Source organism: Saccopteryx leptura, chromosome 5, assembly GCF_036850995.1.
Source record: "Saccopteryx leptura isolate mSacLep1 chromosome 5, mSacLep1_pri_phased_curated, whole genome shotgun sequence".
Taxonomy (NCBI): Eukaryota; Metazoa; Chordata; class Mammalia; order Chiroptera; family Emballonuridae; genus Saccopteryx; species Saccopteryx leptura.
The window spans coordinates 30,245,454-30,271,877 of NC_089507.1; the positions used below are offsets into that span (position 1 = coordinate 30,245,454).

Genomic DNA, 26,424 nt, shown 5'->3' on the forward strand with positions numbered 1-26,424 from the left:
GATGTGAGCGGTCCAGGGCTGGTGTGGGCTGGTGATCACCAGGGGCCCAGGCTCCTGCCGTCTTTTTGCTCCATTATCCTCAGCCCACGGCTCTTCGCTTGCTGGTTCAAGGAGGCTGTGTGAGCTCAGCTGCCATGTCCCCGTGTGAGTCAGGAGAAAGGAGGGATGAGGGGGAGAAGGGCCTACATCCTCCCTTTAGACACACTTCTGGGAAGTCATACGCTACCCCTCTGCTCACATTCTGTTGACCTGATAAACTTGCTCACACATCCATACCTAGCTATAAGAAAAGACTTGGGAACGGTACATTTTATTTCAGCTAAAAACTGTGGGTGTTTTTTACTAGAAAAGGAATGGAGAACAGATATTGAGGGACCACAGTCATCTCTTCAACACATAGATAGGCTGAAATAAATATGAAATTTAATTTTTTTTTCTTTCACAAGAGAGTGGCCAGACATTTTTTATATTTACTTTTCTGTTGGGAGAAATGTGCACAAGGAATATTAGCTGTGGTGCAACCTGTTCGGTTCTGTAATACAAGTGGCCCGTGCAGAGCCCTGAGCATAAGTGTCTGGTAGGTTCTCAGAGTAGGTTGCGGTTGCTATATACATAAAGGTCTCTGAAAGCATGGCGACAGCAGCCTTTCGCTGAGCCTGGGTATGCCAGGGGAAGTCTCCCAAGGAGGGGACGCCTAAATGAACAAAGGGCAATTGCTGTGAGAGTATTGAGACTCAAGGGAGAGCCAGGGGACCAGGTGGCTTTCGGGATCTCAGAGACGGAACTAGAAAGTCTTTCTCTCATCTCTTCCTATCTCTCTTTGCGCTCATTCTCTCCTCCAATAGGCAGACATTCCCTCACACCAAGAACATGGCTGGCGGCATCCCCAGGATTACCTGCTGCTAGCTCTTTGCCCAGAAAGGCAGGGAAATCTTGCCCCTCGGCCCTGCTGTAAAATTCCTAGGGGTGTACTCTGAGCCAATGAGGGTTCTTTCTCTGAACTAGCCACTGTGACCAGGGCAAGGGGCACCATGATCGGCCTAAGCCACTGCTGTTTCAGGTGAGGAGTGTAACCAGAACCGGGGAATAAAGGGAGGGGAGTGCAATGGAGGAGCCCAGAGCTCTTCCCGACATAGCAGCCACTGTCAACTTGTCTTTCCTTAACCTGCCTTATTTTTCAAAGACACTTCCCACCCAACTTTGTGTTCGTGTCTCTTTTTCTGTTTATATTAACTTCTCAACTAGAACATAAGGCCCATGAGGATGGAGTATTTATCAGTTTTGCAGAATGTCGTGTCCCCAGCACTCGGACAGTGCCGGGCATGTGGAAGACGCTCAGTATATATCTGTGGAATGAATAGCTTTCCCAAACAGTGTGTGTTGGGGAGGGGAGGGGTCATCGGGCTGGAAACGTAGAACCTGAAGACCCTCCAGAATGGGATTTAGTTGCCGAAAAAATCACAAAGGAAGCAGAAAATGTTGGGTGGTAAAACAGGCATCTGGAGTTTCTCAGATACCCTAAGTCATCCACCAGTACTTACTGGTTCTCATTATCATATTCTCAAAAGAGATTAAGAAGAGGACAGATGAGTGAAGTAATTCAAAAGTGTCATGGAAGCTGGTCGTTCTCAACCCTTTCATTGACACGTTTTTACTGGAACAACTAGCAGTTAGCACAGGGGACTGACTGGGGTCTTCCCTCCCTCCCCTCAGTGCCCTCTGTGGAAGACAGAATACTGCTGCACTTGTAGGTGAAAAACAGTGATGACATAGCCAGACCCCAAGAAAAAAGAACTTAAACTCTGCTAGCTTTAGTGTTGGTTTCTACCTTGTACTCTCTCCCCAAAGTTAACTCCAGGCGACTTAATGGAATCCAGTATAACTGTCCATCTAGCTGCTATCTACATCTTTATTTCTGGCTGAAGAATCAGCTTCTTGCTTCACCGACAGACCAGCGTGGCCAGGGAATGGCCATGGGTGGCCTGGTTTTAGCTTCTCAAATTGGTCATCGCCATTCAGCTTCCAGCTCTCACTTGATCCAAGGTTCTGTTCTTGGCTTTCTACACGGTCATGAGCAGAACGCCGGTCTGTTTGTCTTTCCCACAGCTAGCTGTGAGACAGCAGCAGACGTTCCAGGAACCATGCTGACTTTTCCTTCCTTCTTCTTTTCCTATGGTTTATAGAGTTGGGTGGGAGAAATATTTGGACCTGTGGGAGAGTCTTTCTGATACTATGTTCTTGAAAATCCAGTTTTGTGCTGCTGCCCCAAGCAGTTTCTAAAATGTTGTCATTTCTACATGTGACAAGCGCCCTGTGTGTCTGGGCTCCCTGTTGGGAGATTGGGCCAAAGCATCTAGATATGGGATGTACATGAAGAAGGAGATAGAAGAGTTTCAGAATATACAGACGGTTGTATTCTTAACTACATTTGTAAAGCTTGTGTGATTTATACGTTGCTATTTTCATATACAGGGGAATCCATGGTAGTCATTATAACCATCGCTGACACTTCGTGGGCACTTATCATAGGTCAGGCGTTTTTCTGAATGCTCTCCGTACAGTAACACTTAATGCTCACAGCAATCCTGTGAAATAGATGTTATTATTAGCTCCGTTTTACAGATGAGAAAACAGAGTGAGCCATGTAGAATCACTTAGCTAAGGTTAGACAGCTGACAACGGGTAGAGCCTGGATTTAAACCCAGTCGGTCAAGCTTCCAAGACATGCTGTTAACCTACTCTAAACTGCCCCAAATTGCCCCTCGTTTGCAGTATTTATAGTTTGGTGATCTAGGCAACAACACCCTTTAGCTAGCACCACCCACAGAGTAGGGACATTATCTAGTCATTGGGAGAGGTAATGATGGCGACCGCTGTAACTATACTGGAGTTGATCAAATGTTGTTAGGTTTTACCTTGGGATTTAAAGACAGGGGTTGTGTTGGGATCACAGCTTTGCTGCTTACTCTGTGAGCTCCGGTTACTTATTCTCTCTGATTCTTACTTTTCTCTTCTGTAAAAGTGGGACAATACTAACCACATCACTAGGCTGGGAGGGTGTGGGGATTAAATAAAGTAACATATAAGAAGTATCAGGCATAGCCACAGGTGTATAGTAAGTGTTCAGTAAAAATGATGTTCATTTGTAAGCATTCGGTTTATTCCCAGTGAATAAATAACCCGAGATAATTCTTGGCCTTTCTGAAGAAATTAAATACAAAACCATATCTAATTTAGATCTACAATGAAAAAGTTAGTCATGAGTTCCTCTTCCAGCTCTGGCTTTTGTTCAAGTCCTGGTTAACTTTTGACCTACAGGTACACTACCTTAATGTACGGAACTGAAAGTTCTGCCCTCCTCTTGGGGGCTTGTGCGGGTCATATTCACCTGGACCGTCTGACAGCCTGTGCTTCAGGGGCCTCGTTCAGGCCCTGGCTGTGAGGACTGCAGGGCGCTCCTGTCCACCCTGACCTTCTCCCCTCTCCCATTCCCTTCTCCGAACGGAAAACCTGTATGTGCCTTGTGAATTACAGCCACTCCGTCCCCTCAAAGTGCCTCCCACCGGGGATTGTGTCAGGGAATCTGGATATAATTGATAGAACCAGCCGACAGAGGCACTTCCTATGAAGGCATTGACCCCAGTGAGCGTATTAGCCAGGATAGACAGTTTCCAAAATCTCAAATATGGAGACTTTTTTTTTCCCCCATTGAGAATGTGGAGGGGACTTTCCTGAGCATCCCAGGAAATCCAGTGTGACATTCCAGTCTTGGCCGATGAGAACAGTGTCCTCTGCAGCCCCGATTTTAAGCAACTGTGGGGGTGGGGGGGGGGGGAGATTACATTGAGATTTATCTTTGAGTGACCAGAGTTATTTTTGTTTTCGTCAGCCGGGACTATTGTAATTAATGCTACGACACTGGCGGGAACAAGGCTTTTATTATAATACGAGGGTGAGGATGGCTTTGACTGACCTTTCTCCTGCTGGAGTTTCAGTGTTTTAGTATGTGCTGCTTGCGCTGAAAAGAATTTATAATCACAGGCTGTCAAAGACAGCCATTGTTCTCACGGCGCTGAACATGTGGGTCAGCCCCAAGTGCTTCCAGCTCCCCCAGCGCCAGGAGCCGGCCGAGAGCGGGAGCATGCCTGGATTCTTCTGAGGCATCAGGAAAAGCATTTTGCATATTTTTCATTGCTTTTTTTTTTTTTTTTTTCTAACTTTTTGCCTCGGAAAGACAGCTCCCTTTCAGAGCAGGAATTTCCCTTCAAGGTAGCAGGAGATGGAAGCCCGCTGCTCCAGGATTTTACGGATCTGATTCTGTTGCAACACCAAATGCGTGCATTTGCCAGACCGCATAAACAGGAGCAGGGGCGCTGCTGAACTTGGGGCGCCGTCCCTGCACAGACATGCAGTTATGGATTCCGAAAGGCTGGTCAAGGTTAAGGTTTTCATCTGTCATTGTATTCTTGTGAATCCAAACTTGTTGATCTTTTATTCTTTCTTCCTTTGACTTTTTTTTTTTTTTTTTTTTTAAGAAAACATTGTGGAGTAGGAGTGTCTGGGGACTTTTTTTTTTTTTTTTTTTAATTTCTTAAGGTGGGTGATTTCTGATTGGGAAAGTTGTAGCAGGGGAGGGATGAAGAATGAAATTTTGGCTTGAACCCATTCGAGAACTGGTTGCCATAACCTGTCCATACCAATGCTAGCTAGATGCAGGATTTTTTGGAGACTACTGGAGACTGATTTTCCTGAAATTGATGGCTCAACGTCTTTTGCTGTAATGTCTGTAATTTTTTAATTTTACTTTTGGACAGGAGACTGATGACATTGAGAGTCCTAAGCGTAGTATCCGAGACAGCGGTTACATCGACTGTTGGGACTCGGAGCGCAGCGACTCCCTGTCTCCCCCTCGGCACGGCAGAGATGACTCCTTCGACAGCCTGGATTCCTTCGGCTCCCGTTCCCGGCAGACGCCTTCGCCAGATGTAGTCCTCAGGGGAAGCAGCGATGGTAGGTGGGAGCCTTCATAAACCGCACATCTTAGAATTAAACACAAACAAGGGCTGCCTTGTGACCGGTGGAGGGGTTGGCGCTGGGTAGGCGGAACCTGGTAACTCTAAACTGGGAGAAGGAAAGTCTTTTAATGTTGTTTTTCGCAGTCCGTAGAATTTTGGTTGGCTTTGCCAGCAGTTCGTTTGAACATTGCCTCAGTGAGCATATCTTCTTTTGGAAAATGTGTGACATCATTCCTCCCTGGGTCTCAGTGAATCAAGACGCTGTGCAGACCATTAGCTCATAAAGTGTGCAAAAGGTTTATATCCTCCGGGTATGAGGAAGGGAAATGTTTGAGTGAGTACCACACTGTGTAAGTGAAAATGGATCGGCTTCCAGCAAGCTGGAAACGCACTACACACATGGAGGAAAGCTCTGAAGCCTGGAGTCGTGAAACTTTAATTGGCAATCTGTTTGATGGGTACGATGCCCGGCCGTTGACGAGAGTGATGCAGGTGGCCATTGTTGTGCAGTACACAACCCAGACTGCCTGTTCTGAGGCTGGGTTTGATTTAAACCCTGTGGATTTTATATCACCAGTAAGGAATGATCATTTTTCTTTACAGAAATGTATGGTCGTGCCACCTGATATCAATTTAATGCGTATTTTCCAGAAGCTGGTTACTTAGTATCTTGTACCTTTGTACTTTTCAGAAGGGCTGATGGCTTGCTTCTGCATGTATAAACTTGCGGAAAGACATCAAGGCTGGTGGGGGACTTTTTTGTTTGTATTTTTCTAATGGATCTCTTAATGCTAATATTTCTAGAGACTTCATTTAAGCCTACTCTCCAGATAAAAATGATCTTTTATAGCTTTCAGCTATAAAATTATATGGTATTAAAACATGTGGGTATTTAATATGTCCGGGTTCTGAGTTAATTGCCTGACTGCTAGTGTCTCATTTAGTCTTCAGTGCAGATTATGAGATACTCACATAGTATCTCACCTAGTCCTCCCATGGGGCTGTGAGCTACTCCTTCCTATTCATATTTTACAGATGAACCTTAGAGAGGTTAAGTAATCCTCCTGACATTAGCAAGTGACCAAAATTACTATCAGCAAGTAGGTAATGTTAGCCTCAAGAACTGTGGATCCAAATATTATGCTCTTAAGCTTACTTGACCCACACTTCTTTGTTTGCCTAATAGATTTTTTAAATTCTAGATGTCTGAACTAATGCTTTTGTTTAGTACTTACACTTCCCAACACATAGTTTAGCCTCAGGGCCACATAGTCTGTGACTCCTAAAGAATTCCATGGTACATTGTGAGGTGCTTGAAAAACATTTTTAAAATTTTATATGACCTCTTAAGTGCCACCCACAGTTTCATAGTTACACTGCTAAGTGCATGATCTAATTGAGCTCTGACATAACTAAAAGGTAGATTTATTTTACGAAATCTGTCTTAACCAACTATTTTATTCATTGTATTGTGATTGTTTTTAAAATTCTTTTCCTCATCTTGGTCCCTGATGACTGGTAATGTTGGTCCTTTGCTTATTCTGTCGGCTTCCAGGGGTTCAGAGTTTATAACGAGCCACATCTTGAAGGGATTTGAGATGGTGATTGCTGATAGGGTAGTTGTGCAGAGAGGCACAATTTCATTTGCAACAGTTAAGCTTGATAAACTAGAGTTTCTCTTATAAATGTTTTCCCCGTATGAAGACTAACATAAAATTGAGCTTCACAAAACACCATCCATGAAAGAGCATCTTACACAAGATTTCACCAATCAGCCCAATACCTTCAGGCTTATGTTCTTGTAAACTAATGAAGACCTAATGAGGTTCTTTAAAGAAAAGCAACACATTTTTATGTGCCTTAAAAAGAATTAGTGTAATTTTATCCAAATAGAAGTTATATTTCCTTAGAGTTTATGGTATTTTTTTTTAAATGATGCTAATCAAGAAGATTGCTAGTCCTAATAAACACTTTCAAATTTGCAAGGGAAAAAAATTCGTAAATCTTGAAAATTTATTTCCTAGAACTCATAATTAATTAGGGAAAGTCTAAGTATAAAATTCTCCAACTCCATAGTGGGTCAATATGGAGAGCTTTTCTTTCCTTATTATTGAGGCCCACAGACCCATCCAGTAGGGACAGTCAAGAGCCACACTCATTAAAGGTGTCATGGTTCTGTGGGTCAGACACAAGAGCTACCAGGTGGGGATCCCGTGGGTCCCCAGGGTGGACTCAGCCAATCTGTCTCGCTGCATGGGTATCAATTTACCAATTCCTCCCTCCCCTTCACCAGCATGCCCTTCTGAGGCCATTTAATGAGTGTCATTGAGGAGGAAGCACAGAAACTTACACTCAGGTACTTTTTAAATTAAGAACATATTTTGTAAATATGCATTTTGTTAAATGGATACTTTCATCTTTTATATAAAAGATGAGTTATGGTCCTAGCCCAGTGGTAGAGTGTCTGCCCCGCATGTGGAAGTCTTGGGTTCAATTCCCGGTCAAGGCACACAGGAGAAGCACTCATCTGCTTCTCCACCCTTCCCCTTCTCATTTCTCTCTGTCTCTCTCTTCCCCTCCTGCACAGTGCTCCATTGGAGCAAAGTTGGCCCAGGCACTGAGGATGGCTCCATGGCTTCCACCTCAGGTGCTAGAATGGCTCCAGTTGCAATGGAGCAATGCCCCAGGTGGTCAGAGCATTGCCCCCTAGTGGGCTTGCTGGGTGGATCCTGGTTGGGCGCATGCGGGAGTCTGTCTCTCTGCCTCCCAGCTTCTCACTTCAGAAAAATTAAAAAAAAAAAAAAAAGGAATTATGGCAGAGAATTAAGGAATGAAAGAATTTAAAATGCTAGAAGATTAAAAAACAGAGGGTTAGGGGTGTGTATGGCAAAGATATGCAGAAGAATGAAAGACGCCTTTTTACTGTAAAAGAGAACAATGTAGCCCTGTGGAAAGGAAGGATTAGACTTTCATAAAAATTTTTAAAAATTAATAAATTAAAAGGATGATCTGTTTATGTGTTAAACAACCTATTTTGAGAGTTTCAGTATATTATAGATAATATGTATTTTTTTAGGTATTGTACACAAATAAGTTTCCTAGTTTATAGGATTCTAGAATTGAGACAGTTCTAATCCATTATTAAGGCTTCATAGTTGATTGAAGAATCATTTTCTTTCATTCACTTATTCAACACAGTGCTTCCCCTAGTCAGATGCTTTAAGCAGAGGACATTTTCCCAAGAGAAATATGTCCCAAAGGAAGAAACCTTGGGTTGAGAGTTTGAAAATCAGAAATTAGAGTCCCTACCTGTTACTAACCAGCCATAGAGAGGGGGGCTTTCTTGGTCTCTCTAAGCCTCTGTTCCAACTTTATAAAAGGGGAATAATATTAAATAGGCAAACAAATTTCAGAGCTTGCAAAGTGTTTGTTTATAAGGCAATCCGCTGGGCTGTAAACGTTTTATTATGACACTGAGACAAATATATATGCAGTATTTGACAAAGGAATAAGGGTGGGGAGGGAGCTAAGTTTAAATTAAAAACTAACAAGTAACGAAATGGTCAAAACTTCAGAAGGAAGCCTGAAAGCAAGTGGCATGAATAATTCATAAACTGAATATTTTATCTGCAACAATGGACAACTTGTTTATGGTCAATGCTTTTAACTTTTATAGTCTTTTAAAAGCCATTAAATCATTTCATCTCCAAGGCAAATCATTCCATGCCTGTTTTACAGAAAAGGACAGTCAAGAGTGTTAGAGACAAGCGTAGGAGCCCACAGCTCATTATTGACAGATCCAGATCGATTAGGACATCATGAGTAGTCAGCATGTATTAAGCCTTTGCTGTGGGCCAAATGCTGTATCAAGAATTTTGCAGGTACCTGATCCTCCCAGCAGCCTGGTCAAGTAGATGGTATTATTATCTTCGCTTTACACATTAGGAAACTGAGGCTTAAAATGGTGAAGTAACAGAAGTAGAGTCTCAGAGCTACTGGGGGCAGAGGTCAATGTGAAGTGGATCTGACTCCACACCCTGTACCCTGCCCACTCCACTGGCCGCCACACCTCTCGGCTCTTAGTTTAAATCTCTTTTCACAAGTGTAAATGGGTAGTTTTCTATTTGGAGTTGAACGGCCTCATAATGCTCTCATTGATTAACAGTTTTCAGCCACCATTAAAATGGTGCCTATCTATAAATAGTAGTGTTTGTTTTAATGACAGCTCCACTCTCTGGATCTTAGAAATCTAGTGATGATAGGAGACTCAGGAAACTAGGACATAGTGACATTAATTATTGGGGTTGTTTCCCAATGAAAGACTGATGTCGGCAACATTGACTTCCTTTGCGTTGTCTAAAACACTTTTTAAGCCAAACCACTTCATTCATTCGTCAGACAATTGGAGGATGCCCACCGTGTGCAGAGACACGGGAGTTAGTACTGTGGATGATATAAAGCCCTGTTCGCGAAATAGCAGAAAGCAAACTGTGCAGAAGGAAAGAGCATCAGACCATAAAGTTCCCAGAAAAAAAAAAAAGGATTGTCTCCAGCAATGAGTACCAGGAAGGACTCTGGGATAGAGGAACACGCATTTATTACAACTCAAACCATTCTTTGGAAGGCAAACCCTTAGTTATAATCCAAACTGGCCACTTTCTGAATTCCTATTGTTCCTATCTGTCTGTGCTCCTGGATTATAACTAATATTCTCCAGGTGTTTCAGGGGTTGGGTAAAGTTACCTCAAACACAAATGCTTTATAATTATTATGTGTCAGAATATCTAGCACAGTGTACCACGTGGAACAACAGGTGGTCAGTAAAAACTCTCTTGGTTAATTTATTACTTTTTTCTTTTGAGAGTGGCAAGAACCTGAGCAGGTGTGGCGTGCTATTGCAAATGTGTTGCTAATTGTAATTCTCAGATGCTGTTAGGCTTACCTCTGCTTTTTTTTTTTTTTTAATTTTTATTGAATGCATTGGGGTGACACTGGTTAATAAAATTATATAGGCTTCAGGTGTACAGTTCTATAATACATCATCTGTATATTGTATTGTGTGTTCACCACCCCAAGTCAAGTCTCCTTCCATCACCATTTATTCCTTCTTTACCTTCTTCCGCCCCCCACACCTTTCTTTCCCTCTGGTCATCAGCACACTGTCATGTCTATGAGGTTTTTTTGGGTTTTTTTTTTGCTTAATCTCTTCACCTTTGTCACCCAACTCCCCTCCCCCCGACAGCTGTCAGTCTGTTCCCTATCAGTCTGTTTCTTTACCTCTGTTTTTTTAATGTGAAGGGGTTTTCCCCTCCGTTAAAGTTGAGAGCCTTTCCCACAGTAGACTAAATTGGACTGATACTTTAGGTTTGTTAAGTGAATAACTGAAGGAAGGAATCCCCAGAACCCACTGTAACCACGTCCCTGGTACTGCACCCGTGCCTCCGGGACCTGTCCTGCGTGCCCAGCACACCCCTCAGCACCCGTCCTCTCTTCCCCAGGGAGAGGAAGTGACTCGGAGTCTGACTTGCCACATCGGAAGCTGCCTGATGTGAAGAAGGATGACATGTCTGCCAGGCGGACTTCTCATGGTGAGCCGAAATCAGCAGTGCCTTTTAACCAGTACCTCCCGAACAAGAGCAATCAGACAGCCTATGTCCCCGCCCCTCTGAGAAAGAAGAAAGCCGAGCGCGAGGAGTATCGCAAGAGCTGGAGCACCGCCACCTCTCCCCTAAGCGGGGAGAGGCCCTTCAGGTAAGGCCTGCGCTGCGCTCCCGTCCTGCCTTGAACATGAGTGGTGTAGGAGCCGCAGCTGCTGGATGCGAATCAGTTCAGATAACTGCTCCAGACCTTGGATATGCGATTACAAGAGGAGGTGGGCAGGCCAGACCTCTGGTGATAGAACATAGGCTTCATGAAGGTACCTAGAACAGTGCCTGGCACACAGTAGGTGTTCAACAGCGACTTGTCTAACAAGCAGATTTTTTAAAAAAAAACTGCTCCTATTGACAGAATGTTGAGAACAGATCTGTCATCCATGTCCTCCTGTGGAGACCGCCTGACTCCCACTCCTGTTAGAGTAGGTGCAGAAAGACTTACCTTTATGCAAAAAGACAGTATTACTGAGATGCATGCTTCTATAGATCAAACTCACACATGTGAGGGGTGCATGGAACATGCTTCAGAATCACCTGTAGAACGTCTTCAGTGGAAGAGACATTGGACTGCTCACCTCTTTAAAGAAACAGTGTTTTTCCTAATCTCTGATTATGTTTTTATTCTTTCATTGATTCAGTGAGTATTTATTGAGCATCTACTATTGTCTTTTAGGCACTGGGGATCCAACAGTAAATAAGATATAGTCTCTGCCTTCAAGAACCTTATAGTCCAATAAAAGAAATTTACAGTGCAGTCTAATACTTTCAGCAAAGCCATCCTGATTATTTCATGGTTATTTCTAATATTCTACCTTTATTATCTATGAATTTTCATTGAACAAGCATTTTATTAAATGTTTTAACTATTAAACAAGGCATTGATTTTTACCATTCCAGCAGAAAAGGTGTTGACTGCTCAATATCAATTCAAATGGCTACATTTAATTTTTGTCACACTGCCAGGATCATTGCATGCTATGACTTTTTTTTTTTAAGTGGAAAGTAATATCCGAATGACCAGGAGATGACCTGTGGTATGCTCCCCAGGCCAGTCTGTTAGTTCGGTAAACCATATTGTCCAACTCACTAGCTATCCTGAAACAATAGAGGAAGAGGGGAGTGAAGTGGGGGCTCCTTGTGAAGAGGACCCGGCTGGCCAGATGGATCCTGACGGGAAACCTTCTGACGGAGGCGTGGGCGTGCCCACTGGCAGTGGTGAGGAGCAGCCTCCTGCAGAGGGGGCTGCCGCGGCACCCGCCCCTGAGTCTGAAGAAAAAGACGCCGCTGAAATCCGAAAGCGCAGAAGGTTAGAGCAAGCTGGAATCACGGTCATGCCAGCGGCTCAGCGCTTCGCCAGGTTAGCTCTGCAGGCCGAGGGCCGGCCTGGCTGGCTCGTGCATGCCTGGGGGTGTGGAGCCTGTCTGGCCTGTTGGAGTTTCCATCTTGTTTCCCCACTCCTTGCTTTACGTACAGTGCGTCGCTGTTCCCTACTTGGAGCAACTAGAAATGGCTAATAGTCTCTGTCCTGGGGCATGTCTCTGCTTAAGTAATTGGTTATTTTAAACGGAGGTGAAGAGTTGTTTTTTTGCTGAAGAGTAAGCTTCTTGCTGCTTGATTAGACCTTGTCCTAGTAAAGTGTTGTGGTCAGTCATTTGTGGGCTGCAGGATTTACCTAGCAATAACATTTTATTTTTCTATGGTTTACGGCCTGTTCATTTTCACACTACTCCTAAATGGCTCTTATCTTACTTTACACATCACGAGAAAATAGTTCCTTTGAAATGGGAAGCACTCTCTTTAGCAAGAGTGGCTGGCTTACAAAAATCCACTTACTTCCTTTGTCCCCAAGGGAGTAGTGAGAAAGACTGGGTGTATTTGACTCCTTTTCTAAAGCATGTTGATTCAAAAACAAAGAATGGAGTAATTACTTCTCTTAATTGTAACAAAGGCAGCAGTATACAGCCCTGATGGCTTCATATTACACGTGAGATGGAGACTGTCGGCGGTCAGAATGCAGTCAGAGGACCAGAATACAACCGTTCTACAGTTGTATGTAGTCTTTTGAGAAGCCGGTTAATTTTTCTCATATAATAACCACAAAGATCCTAACAAATAATAGTGAAGCCAAAAATTGTCTGACACATTGAACTTTGTAACAGTGAGGCCAGTGACTGTCGCCGTGGCCATGCAGGTTCTCGTGGGATTCCGTCAGACGGTAACGGAACAGTGGAGCCTAAAGAAGATGGTGGGCCATGCCGTTTATTAGAGTCTCATAAGGGTGGACCAGCAAACAGGCAGGGAAAACTGCTTCCCTCTCTCTCTCCGGACTCTCCCAGACTCACAGCACAAAACAGGCCTCCACCAGCCTCAACAGCCCCAAGCCAACCAGGTCAGGCCAACATCTCAGGGCTCCCATGCTCCTCAGCACTCCCTCGCTCCCTCTGCACTCTCCAGAAAAACAGTCTGGGGGAAAAAACCCTCCTCCAGCAAATAACAGCCCCTCCCAAGCAGGAGGTCAGTCCACAATTTGCAATCTGCCCCTCCACCCCCAGGACAAGGACCCGCAGCCTTCCATAGACTGTATGCTCATGGCGCTGCCCCAATACAAGCCAGCAAACTTAAAACACATTTGTTTACCCAACAGTAACAGTTTGACAACTGAAAGTCCTTTGCCACTTGCCATCCCGTTTAATCCTAGGAGTTTGGTGACATACACATTTTTAAGAAGAGTAAACTGGGGAGTGGTGTTAGTAAGTTACTTCCCTGGGTCAGAGCTGGTGACCGCTGACCGGCTGGCCAGGTACAGAGGTTCTGACCCCTGCGCCACCTCTGCCTCCCAAACATCTGTTGGAACGTTCTCCAGGTCTCTCTGCAAGTCCCTGTGTGGTTACTGCTGTAGTCTTGGTCTTAACGGGAAGTTCCTGCACTGATTTCTGTGGATTTCATTCCAGAGTAACTTGCTATTGATAAAACAGCCAAGGACATGTTTCTTCAGAGCTTCCCCAGAAACTATGACTATCCTAAACATGTTTGTGCTAGAAGATAGTAACGTAAAATCATGCTTATGTTAAAAGCAGCTCTCTGGGTTTCTGAAACAATGAAGAGTAGTGTCGTAAAAATCTTAAAAACAAAACAAATTGGGCTCAGAGACCTTATCAGACACAGATTATTTTCAACATAATTTGAGCATCTGCTTGTATCAGAAAGCAGGCTAGAGGCTGAGAATGCAGAAGTGAATGATGTCCCTTTATTGTGCACCGTTCTTCAGATTGCTCCTGTTTCTGTCTTCAAATCGAGCTCTTTGAGTAGTGAGTTTTTTGTTAACCCTTTGAGTGAGGACATACGTGCACGTTCATACTACTCAAAGGGCCCAGTGAGAGTAGGTAATAAGAGATACCTACAGGTAAGAGTATGAATTTTTAAAAAAAATCAGTTTATATTCTTGACACATACCATCATTTTTGTCACATCTGTTAAGCCTTTAAGCTCAAATTTACCAAAGACACCGTCTTTATATTTTTTCTATCTTATCATTTTTAAAAATTGCCACTCCCTTAGTTTAAAAAAAAAAAATCTCACCTTTAAAAATTGATCATTCCATGATTACTAAGATGCTTGACTATCATGGTCTGTGTATTGGCTACTCAGGTTCCTTCTTCCATAAATTGTCTCATGTCCCCTCTCTCCCTCCCTTTTTAAACAATTTTATTTGATAGAAAGTTAAGAAGGGGTTTGAGTCCTGTGTTTAGGGCCACAGCTTGCCATCATTTTGAAGATGTTAGGGGGCACAGTGAGCGTTGAAAGCAAGCCTGGTGACTTCCTGGAGGAGGGAGCCGCGTTCATGCCCCCGGGGGCCGCCTCTGCAGGACGCTTTCTCTTCAAGGCAACATGCCTGTAGTTCTGCCCCTTTAATGTGTTTATAAAGTTGCACATGCTCACCGACCAGTGTTTATGGATCCTGTTTTGGGGATGCTTTCTTTTTTTAAAAATAATGAAATCTGATCATTTGAAAAATAAATAAGTTCATGTCATTGTGATAAGAACCCTTAGCATGAGATCTCTCCCCTCTGAACCAATTTGTAACTGTACAATGCAGTATTGTTAACCTTAGGTACAATACTATGCACCAGATCTCTAGAATTTATTCTTCTTGCTTAACTAAAACGTTATGGCCATTGATCAGCAACTACGCATTTCCCTGTTCCCGAGCCCCTGGCAACCACCATTCCACCCTTTGATTTCATGCATTTGACTGTTAGGTACTTCTTATAAATGGAACTATGCACTATTTATTCTTCTGTGACTAGCTTATTTCACTTAGTGTAATGTCATCAAGGTTCATCCATGGTGTCATGTATTACAGAATTTCCTTTCCTTTTAAAGGCTGGATAATATTCCGTTATAAGCACATACCACATTTTCTTTATTCATGCACCTGTCATCGACGGCCTGTCAGGTTGTCTGCACATCCTGGCTATTGTGAATAGTGCTGCAGTGGACATGCGGCGCTAATATCTCTTTGGGATCATGATTTCAATTCTTTTGGATAAATACTCAGAATTGGGATTGCTGGATCCCGTGGTAATTCTATTTTAATTTTCTGGCGAAACTTCCATATTATCTTTAAAATATTCAATAGAACAAGGGAGAGATGACTAGGGAGCTACATTAAGCTGACTCAGCATGCCCAGGAATCATGGTGATGTAGGGTAAAAGGGTTTGGGCAAAAGCTGGAAAAGCCATGGGCGCACTGTGCCACTTCAGTAACTGGGAGATTTATTTTCTAATAAAACATTGAAATATTTTATGACAACATGCATGTGTGTACAAACCTAGAATCATGGTTAATGTACAATTGTAATTCTGATTGATGAGTATTATATATACTTCTGTGGTCATTTTTACTGTCCACAGTTCCTGTTGTCTGGCTTAATTTTTACATATTTTGTCCACCTTAGCTCTAATAAGCAGAAATTTGCAGGTCAGTTAACATTATCACACCCTAGATCTTCTGCTTTAATATTTACATTTGGGTTCAAGGACAATTATGCATATTCCCAGAGAATGTCCCCAATTGTAGTGTGACACAGCTGCTCCAAACAGCCAGCATTCTTTTTTTTAATTTTTAGCTGTTAACTCTCTCATAAAGGTCATATACATCCTGTGCCGCTAGCCTGACATGTTTGTGTCTTTGTTACTTACTTTTTGCAGCCCACGACAGAGCTGAGAGCCATTCTAAGATAATCCACATTTGGGATCTTGCTTTAAATATGGCAGAAAGTAGCTTAATTGGAATTAAAAGAATATCACGGAGAAGAATAGGATCTTGGTGTCTAGAAACTAAGAATATAGAATACTTCAATATGCTGATTTCTCTTAAAAACATTTTAACCTTGGTCTCCTGTCTTTGCCATCCAGATGAATTCTGGCCACCACGTCTTTGAACCCAACAGGAGAGCCAGGACATTTCCCTGTCCCAGTTCTTAGCTGCGAAGGTCTGTGCCTGTAGAAATAGGGAGAGCACTTGGTAGAGCGTCGGCCTGGCATGAGGGAGTCCCGGGTTTGATTCCCGGCCAGGGCACACAGGAGAGGCGCCCATCTGCTTCTCCACCCCTCCCCCTCTCCTTCCTCTCTGTCTTTCTCTTCCCCTCCCGCAGCCAAAGCTCCACTGGAGCAAAGATGGCCCCGGGCGCTGGGGATGGCTCTGTGGCCTCTGCCTCAGGCGCTAGAATGGCTCTGGATGCAACAGAGCTACGCCCCAGATGGGCAGAACATCGCCCCCTGGTGGACGTGCCGGGTGGATCCCGGTCGGGCACATGCGGGAGTCTGTCTGACTGCCTCCCCGTTTCCAGCTTCGGAAAAATGAAAAAAAAAAAAAAAAATAGGGAGAGCACAGTGGCACCAGTGAGGGGAGGGGGCAGAAGACAGAGAGCAAGCCTTTCCTTGTTAGACTCTTTTCCCTGTTGATGTCGTTCTTTTCCAAGTATTCTCAGACACCTCCTTGTATTATTTTTAACAGAATTTATAAAAAGGGGAAAAGACGCATGGTATTCCATTTTCACATAAGTTTAGAAGCCTCCGAGTCCCAAGCTTCCTGTCAAACACTATATTAGGAGGTATCTTAGCATCAAGGGACAGAAAGTAGGACTTCTCAATAAATGTGTGAAGTTTAATATTTATTAGCCTTGCCCTTGAAGTAAAAAATATATATAAGCCACTTCTTCCTTCTATTTTAATTTATGATTAAGTTAGCTTAATTAACCCTTCAAAATATGAGACTCTGCCAAAGAAGCCAAGTTTTCTGTTTTTAAGAGGATCAAGTAAGAAACAAGATTCACTGCCCCCGAAATTAAAATACTACGGAGATGGGAGTTCTCTGACTTGGTGTTTCCCGTTGGAGACGTAAACTTTTTTTTTTTTTTTTTTTTGAACCGAATTATAGGTTTCACGTGATTGGACTTCTTTTCTAATTGTTTTCATATGTTTCAGCGCTCAGTATTTTCTGCTAGTCTGTGGATCCTCTCCACCACATAGTAATTAATGACAGAGGGAATCAAACCTCTGAGGAACAATAGACGTTTCAGAAGTCTTGAGAGGAGGAGCAGACGCAGCTCGGTGCCAGACACGTATTCCCCTCCGTCCCTCCGTGCCAGCTGCCTGTGTCGCTGACTTGCTGAGCAGGTCCCTGGGGATCCGGGACCAGGAACCAGGCCGACATGGAACTCGCATGAACTTTTGTGATTCTGGATGTCGCTGGCCTGTTTGGACGCTGGGATGTTTTTGGTGTTGCCCGTGGCATTCCCAGGAGGCCGAACAGGCTTTTCTGGAGGGCCCAGTTCCATTGAATAGAACAGACTGACCGCTCATCTGAGTTGGTTGCTTGTGTGTTGCCAAGTGAAAAGGGGGTGAAAGAAAATGCCAGCTCTTCCTTGGTTTGAAGCATTATCTCATTCGCTTTGAAATATATAAGCCTTAGAAACATTGAGACAAGAGCTTTTTCTTCCCGCTCACCTGCTTCGAGGCCGTAATCTCTGCTCCAGAGATAGTCTTACTTGTTTTAGATGAAGCTGGATGGGCCTGCCGGGTTGGAGGCAGGGCCTGACATTTCCCATTTCAGCTGGACTGTGTTCTTTGTAAGGGAAGCAGTGAGCTATGCCCACAGGGCAACCCCTCCCAAAGCAGCTCATCTGTGAATGACTGGGGAAAAATAAAAGTGCCAAACCTCCCCAGGAATATCAAGCCCCTTAAATTGACTTAATTTACCCAAGTTCAGATGCCTGAAACCAGAAATCTCAATATTCTCCTCTGCACAGCGGGCCTTAGAATTCCCATCTTGCATTTTGTTGTCATGAAAATTAGTGTTTCTGGAAGGTACTGGCTGTTAGAGAGTTGTAATTGTTGAAAAATGAAATCAATTGTGCTGAAGCTTCACAATAGACTGCGCTTAAGGTCCTTCAAGGGAAAAAAAAAAGCACCTTATAAAAAGTCATTGAAATATTTTGGTAACTAGACACATGTGAACACATATCTACCTGATACTTATGATTTAATGCCTTATGTCCTGCAAATGCCAGCGCAGAATTTATGTTACATGTTTTCTTTCTCTGAGATGGCCTTGCAGCTCTAAATTTACAGGATCCAAGCCATTAGCAGAAAATCAGTCATTATGACAAGTTTTTCAAGTGGGCAGGGAGTGGCTTTAAGTGGCCAGTGATACGGAAAACTTTCTTCACCGCCTTTCTGTAAGTCCACATATCTGAACTGAGATCACTTGAAGGGAGTCCTGCCACGCCGGGCAGTTAGCCTGAAAAGAAACACCCCAGGGAATCTGTAGTCTGGCTGGGCTCACAGGATGCACACAGCGCCAGATTCTCTCTGCTTCAATTGGCATCACAAATTGGCATGGCTATTTGCATAAATGCATACATTTTATTTCAAAGAATTCTGCTGTGTTGGGGGAGATTGAAACCCAGGACCTCTGGTCATAAAATAGAAAGAATGCTACTCTTGGACTGAAGAGGTTCAAGCTAGGGGTCTGCTCCCATACCGGAGTTGGAGTTGGATCAGCGGAGATGAGATAATGGGGGTGAAGGGCTTTGTACACTGTAAAGTGCTGCGCAAGCATTGTAAGGTATGATTAGTTAGCATTCTGCTTTCATTAATCCTGTCTGAACGTGGCTCTTTGTAACCAGCAATGCCAATCACAACTCCCTTCTAAGCATAGCTCACAGGACCCTTTTATTTAATATCTATAATACTTCTCTTTCTTCTATTCCCATAGTAATGATAATGCCTTAATTTTTGTATAATACTCTGCTTTCAATACTGTCTCTGCCCTGGTCATTTGTTTAATGAATGACACAGTGGTTAGGAACAGGACCCCTGGAGCTAGACTGTTCCTGGGTTTAAATTTTAACTTAATTACTGATGCTTTGACCAACAGCGTATTTCATAACCTAATCTGAGGTTTTACTGTATAAGGTGGGGATGCTACTCACACTAACATTGTGGGTTAGTATTAGGGTTTAATGAATTAATACTTAGAAAAAATCCTAGCACATAATGTGCCCCACTAATTGTTAGCCACCTTCTTTGTCTTCATCAGTGTGCTTTTTAAGTAATGCCTTTTTGAAGAGATTAATTCACTAGCCTATCATTTCCTACTGACCATTGGTTATGGCCATGGCCAGCCATCACCTGGTATACCTGACAGACATGTTGGGAGCACAGTCCAGGAATGGCAGGCAAGACACCAAGAGTCAGGTGTGCAACAGAGGGCAGGGTTTTGTATTTTATGCAATAAACTTATTCAGGAAGCAAAGGACCACCAATCACCTCCATATAATGTGTTTTAAATTTTTATTGAGAATGACAGTCAGCAGTGAGAAATAGTTCTCTGGGCAGAACTAATGATGATTTGATTTTCCAAAAGTCAGAGGGAGCTGGGGCCTGCGGGAGTCTTAAGATAAGGACCTTTTCTAGAGCAGCAGACGGTGGGCCACCTGGTCGACCAGGGAACATAGCGTTTCACTCCTCATTTTAGTCTTAGCCAGGCTAATTCCACCTGTCTTCATTTTTGAGATGACTTGTCTTTAGAAGATGATGAATTTGCCCTTATTCCTCTCTTAGAAATTGTAAACAAAGTAGGTGAACTTTCTTTAGAAGTCAACATATTTTATTTGCTTATCACCTTTATGAATTGAGATGATAATAAATGATTTTTGAAAGTTTTAACAAGCAGCACTACTTAGGAATAAGGGTGACCTTATGACTATCAGGGAGGCACAATCAACTGTACTTGCAGTCTACCCACTTCCAACAATGACAACAAAAACAACAAAGGGAAAAGTCCTGATGTTCTACCGTTAAGTTACATTTCTATAGGAATTTAAAGTTGGGGGTCTTAAAGATCTTTCTGAAAATGGAAATAGGCTGAAGTAATAATGTTGAAGCCATTGTGTCAAAATGTCTTACTGGACACCTAGCATGTGACAAAGAGCTGGGTGGTGGAGAGTCATGGGGGTAGAACTTGAAAGAAAGAGTTGCTGATGGGAGGGTGCAATGCAGGACAGGGTAGCCCTTTACACCTTGGGACCATCTGTGAATGGTTATCAAAACGTCTGGATGTTTCAGGTTAGCTCAGCTGTGCAGAAAGACATTGCTTACACTTTGCAATCTGGTCCACATTCTAGGTGTGCTGCCACAGAGCATTCACCAACTTTCCCCCAGATCGGTGTCTAGGTGGCTCAAGTTTGTGCCCTGTCAATCCAAAAACAAGTTGAGTACCTACCGGGTACTCAGAACTTTCCCCCAGATCGGTGTCTAGGTGGCTCAAGTTTGTGCCCTGTCAATCCAAAAACAAGTTGAGTACCTACCGGGTCCATTATTCAGGTGCTAAAGAAAAAAATGAACAACAAAAGGCTTCCTACTCTTCCAAATTTAATGAAAAGAGTTGGGATTGTCACTTTCAGAGCCATTTAGGATCCTGCCTTTCTGATGAGAATGGGTTCTATAAATTAAATGAAATTTTAGTATTGCTAGTAGCTGGCTGAATTCAAGTTTCTAAAACTCACACTAACTGTGATGCAGCTCTGGACTGAAATATCATCTGAACTAACGATAGGGAGAAGACCTTTTCACTAACAATACAGTTGCCTGTCTGGAGATGGGGGCTTCAAAAAAAATTTTTTTTTGGTCTGATGACATGTGGAGTTCCAATTTAATTTTGCTCTACCAGCCCAAAGCAATTAAGTGACGAGAAAGAAGCTGTTCGCGATATTATCCTTCGGAAAGAAAACCCTTTCCTGACCCACCAACATGGCAAAGACTCAGAGTCTGAAGATAACATTGCATGTCGGCTGCCGGACCTTGAGAAAGACGACTTTGCGGCGAGGAGAGCCAGGATGAACCAGACCAAGCCAGTGGTGCCTCTGAACCAGCTCCTCTATGGGCCTTACCGAAAAAAAGAGGCAGAGAAGTCAGATAGCAGCAAACAGCTCTCGAAAGGAATCTCAGGAAAAAAAAGTCTAGAATATAAAAGGTGTGCACTTGTGTGTGTGTCTATGTGTATGAGAGAGAGAGAGAATATAAGTAAAAGTGACTTGTATCATAGCCCCCACCAATTCCATTTTCCTGCCCCAATTATGTATAAGTGGTAAGGGTGGTTAATGTCGAAGCAGAACTCCAGCTATTCAATGGTAGACAGTGAAAAGACCATGTCCAAGATAGGGCTGAACTCACCAAATAAACTTAGACATAGCACATCGCCACATATGGGTGCTGGTGTCATAGCAGCATTATCGGCACTAACAGACACCCGCCATTGGTCTCAGGGGACAGCCACCTCTCAAGGCTGCTCTACTCCATTCACAGGAGACAGAAAACATAGATACCTGTATTCCTTAGATAAACTCTTCTCTCCTGTTAGCTCCTTTTAGATATTCGAAGAGAAAATAAACGAAGATTTCTCTTTTCCCTCCCAATAGCAGGGTCACCTACACATTTGATGATAGATAGATCTCATTTAAAAAAATAAAACCTCTTAATATAGAACACACTTCTTTTGTTCATGAAAATTGTTTTTAATTGTTTCCTTCTCCCAACTTTTCTCCTCGCCTCTTAATTTGGGAAAGGAAACCTATAGTAAAATTGGATTTGCCGTGATTTTATCCTAAGAGTATTACAGTTTCATTTAAGGGGTCGGGTTGCTGAATTTCATAGTGCAGAGCTGATCGAGCTGTATTTTTTCCTTATGTCAAAATCAGCGAGAGTTTGCATCTTCAGTATTAACTGCCATCTTTTTTGCCTATCACTTAAGAAGCTTGTAAGTCTATTGAACTAAGAATATAAATATCTCAACTCTATATTATGCAATGAAAATGATTCTTTGGGCAGAGTCATCGAGCTCAGTGGAGTAGTGTATTTTTGGACTATCTTTGTTGTTTTGTTTTAGGAAGTACCAGCCACAAAACACCTGAAAGATCCTGGCAGGATTTTTTTATAGGACACGTGATAGCTTCAGGAGGCCCCATCTGTGCGGTTCTTGGCCTTGTGGGAGGGATCAGTGGTTGCAGGTGAAACAAAGACTTCTGGATGGGGTTCAGCAGCTTGAGTTAGGAAAATGAGTAGCTTTTGTATCTCCCTTTTTCCCTTTCTGCGGCATGCAATTTTAATTCCTGATATTTCCAGCTTCATTTGCCTGTTGTCACCTGATTCTATGCATAGGGACACAGTTCTAGGCCTGGGATAACCCATGACCTCTTTAGAGCACATCAAAAAACTGATGGGGGGAGGGGAGGGAGAAGAAGATTCCCTGGCAGCTCTTTGCTATGCTCTTCCTTAATTTCTTTCCCCAAACTAAATGTACTGTAAATAGAAAATTCTGCAGCCTTCCTGTTGGCATAGTCTATGCAAATACACAAAGTCATCCAGGTTACAATAGAATAACTTTTTGTTTTCTGGCTTGGATGATATACTTGGGAAAAAACGGATAGCCCTATTTTATGTATACAGTAATTTCTTGATTTTTCTGTCTCGAGAAGCATATTCAATTAGAAACTGACTTTTAATGTAATCGAATGTTTATGCAGCTAGATAGATGCCACAGCTGTGGTTTCAATTACAACATCATTAACATTAGACATATAATGTTCACTTCTTAAGAGAAAAATAGAAAATATCAGTTTTAGCATCAATAAAAGTAAACAGTTATTAACACAAGAAAGAAGTAAGTACTGACTTTGTAGAGCAAGGAAAAGAGGATACCCTCTGTTCAAGTTCACAAAAGCCAAACCTAGCTAATGCTGTCAGGAAGTAGAGTCTGAGTTTGAACATCAAAACTTTCTGGTTGGAATTGACTTAAATGTACTTTCCGGCAGTTGTGAGTTTATGGTTGAGATGTTTTAGTATGCGAACAACATTCCAGCTATCTCCAAACTAATCCTAGAATCTGGATCACGCAGAGCTCATTACTAGCATTTTACTGGGGTAGTAAAAGACATTCCAAGAGGGCTCAGGGATTCAGTCAGAAAACCTGAATTCCTTATAGTAACTTGAATAGTGTGGGAATTGGGCATCATTACTGGCAAACCAAAATCTCATTACCGATCTTAATAGTCTTCCTGCGAGCCCTGGCTTCTCTTCCTAAACTAAACTAGAGACTGTCATCTGGTGGAAAAGTTTCCTTCTCGTTACAGTGTCAAAAGGGTAACACAGGCGAAGGTAATCAAGGCTCCAATTGACTCCATATTTTTCGAGAAAGGGAACGGTACTTCCACCCTTTGGTGCAGCCCCTGAATTTCCATGCTTGACAATCTGTTTGTCTGCTCCCCTTCCTTGAACTTGATTTCTCTGATGACGTGGGGGCCTGAATCATACTGACAGAAACCAGTGTCCAATGGAAGAGGGGAAGTCAGCAGCGACCCGGATTGTGCGGGCTCAGGCGAGGGAACCTGCGACAGAGGGACTCAGGACGGTGCCAGATATCGACCGGGACGACCTGGCGCAGCGGAGACTTCAAGGCAGCCTCGGCCCTCACCGCGAGGCTCCCAGCTTTGTCAGGGTGTCCAGTATCACAGAAGCCGACCTGGAGACGTGGGAGAGACTGAAGGTGTCAGAAAAGACGAGGTGTGTCAAGTTTTCCCTTGGCTTTCCCCTGGCTCTGCTGCTATTTAACTTTGAAGGAATTGAATGCTTATTCGTCTGTCATTTTTTTATTTTTATGACTGGAAATAATGCCTCTCAAAACATACCGTATTTTGCAGTATTTTGTGCATGCGTTGAAACTTATTAATACAAAATGTTACAAGCCACATGGATGAAAAAACCCTCCACTTTAATTCAACCAACTTATTGTGAATGGCTATTTTGACAGGCTTGTTCGCTGTAAGGCATTTCACCTTGATTTTTAAATAATTTTCATATTTCATCATACCTAAGATGTTCTTATGCCATCGTTTATGATGCGGGAAGTGGTATTTTTGAAAACGATAGATGCTTAAAGCCCTGCGTCATTTCGTCTTCTGATTGATGAATAGAAAAACAATTCTGCTCTCGCCGTAGTTTTCATATTATCTAATATTTTTTAAAAAGCAAAACAAAAACACTTCTTAATGACTTGTCCTTGCCTTAGAAAGCTTTGGAACTTACTTCTGGTTCTGACTAGGGATGGGGATGTTGAGCACATCTGTGCCCCTGAGCCTCCACCAGAAATTAAAGCAGAAACTGCCATCTGGGATGACTTGGCCGTCCGCAAAGCGAGGGCCTATAAGAAAGCTTCCGGCCCCAGGCAAAAGTTTGTGCACTTTGGACCAGTGACAGAGATAGATCAGCAGAAATGGAAGCGGCTCAGCATTGGCAAGGCCGGGCCGAGGGAGGACGTGGAAGAAGTCATCCGTCACAGCAGCCAGATTCAAACTTCCTCCGTGTCCTCTGCCTTCGCGGCCACGTCCAGCTCGGAGGAGGACCAAATGCTGAATCCACAAAGCGACGGCAGGTATTTTTTTTGCCAAACATGTGCAAGGAGAGCTGCATGGGAGTCGCTGCTGCTTCTAAAGAGTTTGCTGAAGCATGTTAAAGAACTCTCCAGAGATGACACGGTTTCCACAGGCTCTTTTGCTGGTTAGCAGAAAAGGGATGTTAGCGTGCCGTGCTGGGGGGAAGCATGCATGTGAAGTTAAATGGCGAGCGTCCATGTTGATGCTGCTGTCACCAGACTCACTGCCTGGGAATGCCAATAATCTTGGCAAATGACCCTTTTCCCTTCAGCTGCGTTAAGCACTATTTTATTAGTTGGACATACTGACTGAACAAGATGGAATGTTTTAATGATCTCCCTAGTGTTTCTCCTAAGGACGTATCAATAAAAATCAGGCTGACCTATCACTTCCCTCTTTGTCATGCCACAGAGGGAGGAAAACATAGTTCTCAGTGTGATAAGTTCAAAATGTGGACATCTTAAGTAGATAAAAAAAAAACCCGTAAAGGTCTCCTCCCTCCCATCCTTTAAAAAAATTATGTAATAAATCTTGACTGAAAAGAAAAGATTCCTTTCTTGGGGGTTCCTGTGGGGCAAACATTTCCTTGGATAAATCACTATCCAAATCGGTGAGGGGTCCCCCGGGGAAACCCCGTATAGGGCTATTGCAGCTCTCATCTTCACCGGAGGCCTTCCAGCGCTAGACCCCCACGCCCTCTCTGGGGATGGGCTCTGTGGGCTGGCCTCTCTTCCCTGATGCAGCTTCAGGGCATTGATGAGACTCCGGATCTCCTGGGAAGCCTCGTCCCACCTGCAGGGTAGGAGCAAACTGAAGCCCCCAGGGCAGGAGGAAACTCCTGACGCTGACTTTGCTCCTTGAAATCCAGAGGAAATAGTAGACGATCCGTGGCACACAGAGGGGTTTCTTGGGTTCCATACTGAGGGTGACACCCTAGAGGAGAGCAGACTAGGTGGAAATAACCCCGGTACACCAGAAACACACAGTGAGGGTTTCAGAAACTGCTGGGGACCTGGGGCGCGCGGGGGGCAGGGAGGGAAGAGCGGGAAGAAGTAATTGATGAGAAATGGACCTGTGAGTCCTGGATTACTGAGGAGGCATCACTCAGCCCCAGCCTGGAGTCCTGCCGGCCTCCTGCGACCTTTCTCAGGCCCTTGCCAGGGTCCGCAGTGCATTGTCGCAATTTGCATACGCCATTTTACTAACTGGCTTCTGGCACGAGAGCCACCGAACTCTCTTAATCTTTCAGTCTCCACAATGTTCATTGTCTCCTAACTGTTTCCTCTTCTTTCTTAATACCAACGCTACTTGATTACCAACAGAATAGTGAGCTCTGGCGTAGATGACTATGGCAGAAGGGTCCCGCAGCTGGCTACTGTGCTGGAGTCCCCGGAGGAGCACGCCGGTGGTGTGGGCGGTGTGGGCGCGTGCCCCACGGGGACAGAGGAAGGTGAGGAGCCACGCCTCCTCCCTCCCTGGGAGGTAAAGGCTGACAGTGGGGGCGAGGCGTCTGGTGTGAATTCTCCCCTGGTAGTAAAGCTGTCCTCTCTGGCTTTAGTTATATCCAAACCGCTGCCACAGGATGTTAAAGAAGAGAAAGAAGGAGGCGCGCAGAGGGGTTCTGCGAGGTCCGAGGGGAGCGGCCAGCCACTGTGAGCTTCCTTCCAGGGTGTGCTGTCTCTGCTGTGTGTGGCTTCTGAGTTCCCCAGAAGCAGCTTCGAGCCACAGTGTGCACTTGGTGACTGATGTGATGTGGAGTTA

The 26,424-nt window shown here is 43.7% G+C and overlaps 1 protein-coding gene across 38 annotated transcripts in view; it reads left to right on the top strand.

The window, feature by feature from the left end:
• The window catches only part of LIMCH1 (LIM and calponin homology domains 1), a 333,809-nt gene that overhangs the window by 237,439 nt on the left and 69,946 nt on the right, over positions 1–26,424 (top strand). For 19 of the 38 annotated variants that reach the window (XM_066385047.1, XM_066385031.1, XM_066385038.1 and 16 more), the window contains 8 exons: positions 4,815–5,010; positions 10,514–10,766; positions 11,760–12,026; positions 20,907–21,209; positions 23,552–23,794; positions 24,333–24,662; positions 25,986–26,113; positions 26,222–26,315. In XM_066385047.1, the coding sequence (XP_066241144.1) occupies positions 4,815–5,010; positions 10,514–10,766; positions 11,760–12,026; positions 20,907–21,209; positions 23,552–23,794; positions 24,333–24,662; positions 25,986–26,113; positions 26,222–26,315 (1,814 nt within the window). Of the gene's footprint in view, positions 1–4,129; positions 4,439–4,814; positions 5,011–10,513; positions 10,767–11,759; positions 12,027–20,906; positions 21,210–23,551; positions 23,795–24,332; positions 24,663–25,985; positions 26,114–26,221; positions 26,316–26,424 lie in introns of those variants that run through there. The other 19 variants (XM_066385053.1, XM_066385060.1, XM_066385059.1 and 16 more) reach the window with 5 other exon arrangements.